Source organism: Centropristis striata, chromosome 6, assembly GCF_030273125.1.
Source record: "Centropristis striata isolate RG_2023a ecotype Rhode Island chromosome 6, C.striata_1.0, whole genome shotgun sequence".
NCBI lineage: Eukaryota > Metazoa > Chordata > Actinopteri > Perciformes > Serranidae > Centropristis > Centropristis striata.
This window is the reverse complement of record NC_081522.1, coordinates 4,645,798-4,652,849: the sequence shown is the minus strand read 5'-3', so window position 1 is coordinate 4,652,849 and position 7,052 is coordinate 4,645,798. Positions and strand designations below refer to the sequence as shown.

Below are 7,052 nucleotides of genomic sequence, written 5' to 3'. Positions count from 1 at the left end.
TCAGGTTTGGTCAGCTGACAGGACATGTGACTACCCGACCCAACTGCTGTTTACATGACAGGAAGAAATGTTAAAACTTGTCTGTTATCGTCATTTTACTCGCTTTTTTGAGGCGTTTAACTGGTTGTCTTCTTCAGAAATGTCTCCCTGAACTCCCTGTTAATAATATATATGTAATAATTTATCTATTTAACGCGTGAAGATGTTGGAGGCGGCTCAGCAGCTGGAGAGTAACTCCATAGAGGTGTCCGTGGTCCCGGAGAACCAGCACTGTGGAGAGGTAGCGGACATCCAGAAAGCTGAACTGGCTCCGGGAGGCTCCCTGCTCGGATGCCTGGGGGTCCGGGAGCAGCTGGTGGTCTGGGACCCGGCGGACAGAGAGGCTTCTCCGGCCGCAGTGGACGGCTGTTACACAGAGTGAGTCCTCCTTCCTGTGTGCAGAATACACTGTCTGATATATTTATATTATATTTAACGCCCAAAAAATCTGAATGCATGACCAAAACATAAATGTTTAGAATATTAAAAAGTCATCTTATGAGTCACTTCCCTCATGATTATTTCAGGTCTTGTTTAATCTGCAGAAATGCATCAAGTTCTATAAGATCATCATATGTTTTTAGCTTCACTGTCCTGTGAGAACCACATAACTCTAAAAAGTCAGAAAAGCAGCTGTTTTCTGCTTTGTGATTGCATTTCCAGTGTTTAGAGTTTTTTAGCTTAAGAAGTAGGGGGAATTTTCTCCAAACAGATAAAGGATCCTTCAGTCCAATCCAAAGTAAAGTAACTCTACCTTTCAGATAAATATAGTGGAGTAAAAGTACAATACTTGCAGTCCTTTTACTACATTTCACCCCATGTAAAAAAAAAAAAATCCAAAAATATTCAGTTTACCGAAATCAAAATACAGAACTACAGCACTTCCTCAAAAGAAATGTGTTGACCAAGGGCATTTTTGCGTAATAAATAGCTTATTCATCATTAACAGTCAAAGAAACAAATCACACTTTTCCTATATAACCAAATTGTCAGATGTGATCAGGTTCATTCTTATGTGACAAGGTCAGCTAATGGTGGTCAGATGATGTTACCATGTCCAAAATCAAATGCCTTAAAGAGAACAGTTATTTATCGTGCTATCAGTTATTGGAATAATTGCCCACTGAATATACGTGAACTGAATAGTAAAGTATCTTTTAATTATTACTTGGGAATGCACTATTTAAATATGTGAGTAGTGAATTAACATATTTACTGTATGAAAGTGAGAATTAATGTAATAGATTTGAATGTAATAACTTATTCGGAATGATTTCTGATGACGTATATAATAATGTCTACAATGTTTAATTGTTAAGTGATTTTTGTTTTGTCTTCTGGACCCCAGGAAGACTAGCTCGTCCCACTTTTGGTGACAGCTAATGGGGATCTTTTTAACAATAAACAATAAACACTTTCAAATCTCTTTCTAGTTTCTCCTGGGAGGAGGTGTCGGTCCACGGCCGTGCGGTCAGCAGCTTCAGACTGCTGGCTGTTGGATCTCAGTGCGACCTGAAGCTGCTGGAGGTGGAAGCAGAACGATCGGCCTCCATCTCTGTGCTCAGTGTGTGTGAATGTCCTGCAGGTCGCCTGTTACAGACTGTCAGAGAGCAGGATGACGGTGAGAACCAGGACTACATTGCATTACATTACATTACATGTCATTTAGCAGACGCTTTTGTCCAAAGCAACTTACAATAAGTGCATTCAACCTGATGGTACTAGACATAGACCATAGGAATCGAGTAAGTACAGAACTTTAAGAGCTAACTGTCATCGCTAAAGGAGTGCTATATGTTAACCCATTGAAGCCTGGAAAGCGTTTACGTCGTTTTGTAGTATGTGTATAAGCTCTCAAATACTTTTTGAATTTCATTTCTATCTGCTACAGAGGCTGAAAAATCTATTATTTAGTAGAAGAGTTGACACTTTTTTTTCCAGAATTTTTCCAGAATTTCCAGAAAATTAGAGGCTTATTTTAAAATCGCCCAGCGATTTTTCAGGCCTCAATGGGTTAAAGAAGAAAAGAAGAGAAAAGAATACGAATTTTTTTTTCAATTTTTTTTTTTATACAGACTAGCCTCTGTCATCTGGCTCTGAAACTGCAGTACAGCAGCACTGAAGCATAAAAGTGTAATAATATTACTGATTGTGTCTTTGTTTTCAGGTGTGAGTGAGCTGCAGTCGCTGCGTGTGTTGTCGTTCGCTGACGGCTGCAGCTGCGTGCTGCTGAACTGTGATTGGCTGCTGCAGCTGAAGTGGCAGCAGACGGAGGAGGAGCCGCAGACTTTATCCTGCTGCAGCATCCAGCTGACTGACGGCCTCAGACACACTGCCGTCCACCACTGTGTCCGCAGAGACACCCTGTTCATCCTCAGCTCCGCTGGACTCATATGTATCCTCAACTGACGGAGGCTTCACAACCTAATTTATTCTGATGCTAATTCAGTAACTCAAATACATGTACTTCTGCTGATGCCTTTTGTACTAAGACTTATGTAGGGCTGGGCAATATGGACCAAAAGTCATATCCCGATGTATTTAGGCTGAATATCTTTTTTTTTTTTTTTTTTAAACATTTGTTTATTGATTTTTCAGTGACATAACAAAATCAAGAGATGGCATTATGAGAGTCAAAACAGTGTCAAGTGTAACAAGTAAAATAATAATAATAATAATAATAATAATAATAAAAATAATACATAAAATAAAATGAAATCAGATAAGGAATAACTAATAGTAAGAAGAATTACCAAAAATAAAATAAAATAAAATAAATAATTAAATAAATAAAAATGGAAGCGAACAACAAATACACAGAACAAAACAAAAACACAAATAGGTCACCCACTGCTAAATAAAAGTCTAATAATATGTTCACTTAAGCAGAGATAAATAAAAAACATTCCCAGCATGCTAGAAAATCACACAAGAAAAACTCACAACTAGTAGACAATCAGGGTGGTTACTCAGGAATAGCCGTAATAATCTTTAGGCTGAATATCGATATATATATCCCGATATTTATATCGCCAAAGCCAAATATGACATGTCACAAATAGTTTTATTGAGACTCACTTGTTATTTAAGTGAACATAAATACTGAATACAACAGAGCTCCATGAAGTGTACATTTAAATAAAAAAATATCTTAAATAAAAATAGCCTATGAAATAAAATAGGCCAATCTTTCTCTGAAATAAATATATTTATATGAGAAAAGAATAATGAACATTACAAAAGAACTAAATATGATAAGTGCTAGTAAGGACAGCATTTATATATAAAGAAAGACATTTTTTTTAACAATATCAATATATGCTCATATGTATCCTCAACTGACGGAGGCTTCACAACCAAATTTATTCTGATGCTAATTCAGTAACTCAAATACATTTTCTTCTGCTGCTGCCTTTTGTACTCAGACTGATGTAGGGCTGGGCGATATGGACCAAAAGTCATATCCCGATGTATTTAGGCTCAATATCGATATATGATATATATCCCGATATTTTTATCACCAAAGCCAAATATGACATGTCACAAGTGGTTTTATTGAAACTGTTTATTTAAGTGAACATAAATACTGAATAACAACAGGACTACCTTTTTCTTTTTTTAAAAATCAAAGCTCCATGAAGTGTACATTTATATAAAAAAATATCTTGAATAAAAGTAGCCTATGAAATAAAATAGGCCAATCTTTCTCTGAAATAAATATTTTTATATGAGAAAAGAGTAACCAACATTACAAAAGAACTAAATATGACAAACCCTAGTAAGGGCAGCATTAATTTATAATGAAAGAAAGTATATTTGAACTATATGGATATATGATATATGGACTAATTCCATATCACATTTAAAAATATATCGATATATTTTTTATATTGTCTTTGTAAACTCTGTCCATTCCCTCAGTGTCTTCTTTAACATTGACCTCCAGCTGTGTATAACATCACTGATGGCAGTCTGCTGGCCAGCGTTGACCTCCCTGCTTACCTGACTTCTGTCCAGGCAGAGGACGACCTCGTCGCCTATTCTCCCTCCTTCTCCTCCTCTTGCTCCTTCTGCCTCCTTCAGGTGTCAGCTGATCTCAGTACAGCCGTTGCTGTGACTCAGTCTCACACCGCCGTCGCTGTCGACCTCAACCACTACTTCAGGTACAGCAGCAGGAAAAGTTTTGGGGAAGTTTTCTTTTTTTTCCTTTTCTGTTTTTTATGCTTAGTTTCATTTTAATCAAAATATCAGCAGGAATCAAACACACAAATGCTTCGGAAATTGTGGATAAAAGCTAGCCTGGCTAACGCCAGACTAATCTCAAATGAGATTAGGTCTGGAAACCAGCCATTCACTTCTCTGTAGAGGAGGCGTGGTTTACAATCCTCCGGAGCCGTTTATTGGGCGCTTAGAATGTCTATCAAAAGCGTCTGTTGGTAGCTCTTAGCCAATCAGATCAGATATACCAGATGACGTAGTAGAGCAACAGAAATGGATGTTTGTTGTGTGTGTGTCTGTGAGAGAGTGGTGCTTGCTGCTTTGCTTCTCCAGTTCTCGCTTTCTGCAAGATTATTTATTTTCACGCTTTATTCCCCCTCATGTCATTCAGCCTCACACATCCACTGATTTTATGGGCAATAAACAAGCTGCTGCGGGGTCTCTGGGCGGCTCCGCTGTCCCCCGGCTCGTAGCCAAATCACCGGCGTTACGGTTGCGCCGGTGATTAGCGCCACTAGCGGTGATCTCGCTATGAGTCGGGGGACAGCGGAGCCGCCCAGAGACCTTTCGCCTTTCAACTTTCGCTCTAAACTATTTAAAACACCATCTACAGCTAAAGAGAGTTTCGCGTCTGCAGCAGCCATGTTGGATCCGTAAGAAAACTACAAGCTTCCAAGTGCCGAGTAGTACGCCTCATCGTCTTGTCGTCCCTCCCCGCTCTGTGATTGGATCCCTAAAACAGGGCTAAGAAACTGCCCTGGTTGCCAGACTGGATGGAGGTTCAAAATTAAATTTGAGTGCGCAAGGCAGTCTGGGTATACCCAGGCTAGATAAAAGCAGTAATTGCGGGCACAGAGTGAAAGGACTATCAGATACAACCGAATACGATAAAAATGTGGATTTGTGTGTCCATTGAACAGTTCTGGCTGGAGAGAGCTCTGCAGAGGCATGGCCCGCTGCCTGTTGCTCTTTTCTGCCAAATTTATCTCCAAATGTTCTGCTGTGAATGTTCCTGATTTAAATGATCATGCACAGTTCCAGAGAGAGACTTTGTTCAGAGATGAAACAAAACAAAGTTCTGTCTTCCAGTCTGTATCCAGACCACCTGCTGTGTGCTGTTCCCCCCTCCCGCCCCCCTCTGCTGCCCCAGCACCCCAGAGACCAGGACAGCCTGTCCAGCTCCAACTGCAGCGCCGCCACCCTCGGATCAACCTTCAGCACTGACCGGTAAACTACTGACCAACACTCAGACTTCACTTGTTGAAATCATAGATGATGAACACGCCAGCAGGTTTGAAAGGCTTTTTTTTTTTTAATCAACAACATTTATCATAGCCAGAGATTGTATGAACAGAAATTATCATATTTTTTCACATTTCCAACGGTCCTTGAACTGATCATGTGTGACAAATAATTCCATCAGGAATTAAATAATTAAATAGAAGCTTAAAATTGTGATATTTCATCAAAAGCACTTTATTCTAAACGTCTCATTTAAAATTAAATCATAAATAAACCAGATCTTGTAAAATCATTAAGTTCTGTAACAGCCACATGACAGAAATTTACTTTGCCTGTACTGCTGGCTATTTACACAGAGCAGAGGGGAGAGGACACCCCCCCTCCCCCCTTCTTTTTCCAATATTGATAACACTTGTGGGCATTGCTCTCTCTCTCTCTCTCTCTCTCTCTCTCTCTCTCTCTCTCTCTCTCTCTCTCTCTCTCTCTCTCTATATATATATATATATATATATATATATATATATATATATATATTATATTAAGACATTAAGTTTTTTCCACATTTTGTGAGGAAATGCAATTTTTATGGTATTTTAATTGTTACTACACAAAATAAATGTTTTCAGTATATAACATAACATTTAAATTAATAATGATTTTTGTAGACAGTGAAGTATTTAAGAGCTGCAATGATGACTTAATTATTCATAAATATAATTTGCAACTTTATAATTGATCAGTAGTTTTAGCCATTTTTCAAGCAAAAATGCCAAAAAATCCCTGGTTCCATGTAAAGTATTTGATGGTCAAACGATTTAAATAATTTCACACTAACACAAATGGTGAATGGACAACATGACTTTTAGTTCCCCAATACCGTGTCCTTAATTTTTGTTTGTGCACTTTTAACCTTTAATCGTGACCTCTGACCTCAAACGTTTACTCCTTTCTAGCTCTTGGGAAGCTCGCCTGGCCTCCATGTACAGCAGAGCCCAGCAGGCTGCAGCTCCCTCCTCCTCCTCCTCCTCCTCTCAGCCTGCCGGGACCTCTTGGTCCTCCTCCCTCCACCACCTGAAGTCCCACCAGGCCTCGTCCTCGGCCCACAGCAGAGTCCCTCACGGTGGGGCGACCGTCACTTTTTCTGTCCCAGAGTCGTCCGCTCCATCTCTGCTCACTGTGTCTGAGTTTTCCGCCCAGATGACTTTCGTTTCCCCTGGCAACAGTCAGACCACAGTGGCCTTATGGGATTTAGAGTCTGGGAGTGTGATCCACCACCAGGCAGAGGGCCAAGCGGCTCCGGTTCAGTGGTGTGGAGAAAGACCGCACAGACTGCTGCTGAAGAGTAAGTGACAGGACAACATAATTAATCATTTTCTGTGTGATCTACAGAAATAAAGCTTCACTCAGCTATCAAACTGTGCAGAAATATGAGAAACATCTGAACTAAAAACAAACTGAAATCGGACGTTTGTTAGGTTGTAATTGTCTGATTTTTAAGTGTATTTATCTCTTTAAAAAAGTGTTGGCTTTGTTTGAAAGGAAACTAAAAGCCT

The 7,052-nt window shown here is 39.4% G+C and overlaps 1 protein-coding gene across 1 annotated transcript in view; it reads left to right on the top strand.

The window, feature by feature from the left end:
* Positions 1–12: 12 nt before the first annotated feature.
* The window catches only part of spg11 (SPG11 vesicle trafficking associated, spatacsin), a 42,451-nt gene continuing 35,411 nt past the window's right edge, over positions 13–7,052 (top strand). The window contains exons 1-6 of the mRNA XM_059334891.1: positions 13–417; positions 1,473–1,660; positions 2,207–2,434; positions 3,986–4,202; positions 5,347–5,484; positions 6,453–6,841. Coding sequence (XP_059190874.1) covers positions 203–417; positions 1,473–1,660; positions 2,207–2,434; positions 3,986–4,202; positions 5,347–5,484; positions 6,453–6,841 — 1,375 coding nt within the window. The 5' untranslated portion in view covers positions 13–202. The remainder of the gene's footprint in view (positions 418–1,472; positions 1,661–2,206; positions 2,435–3,985; positions 4,203–5,346; positions 5,485–6,452; positions 6,842–7,052) is intronic.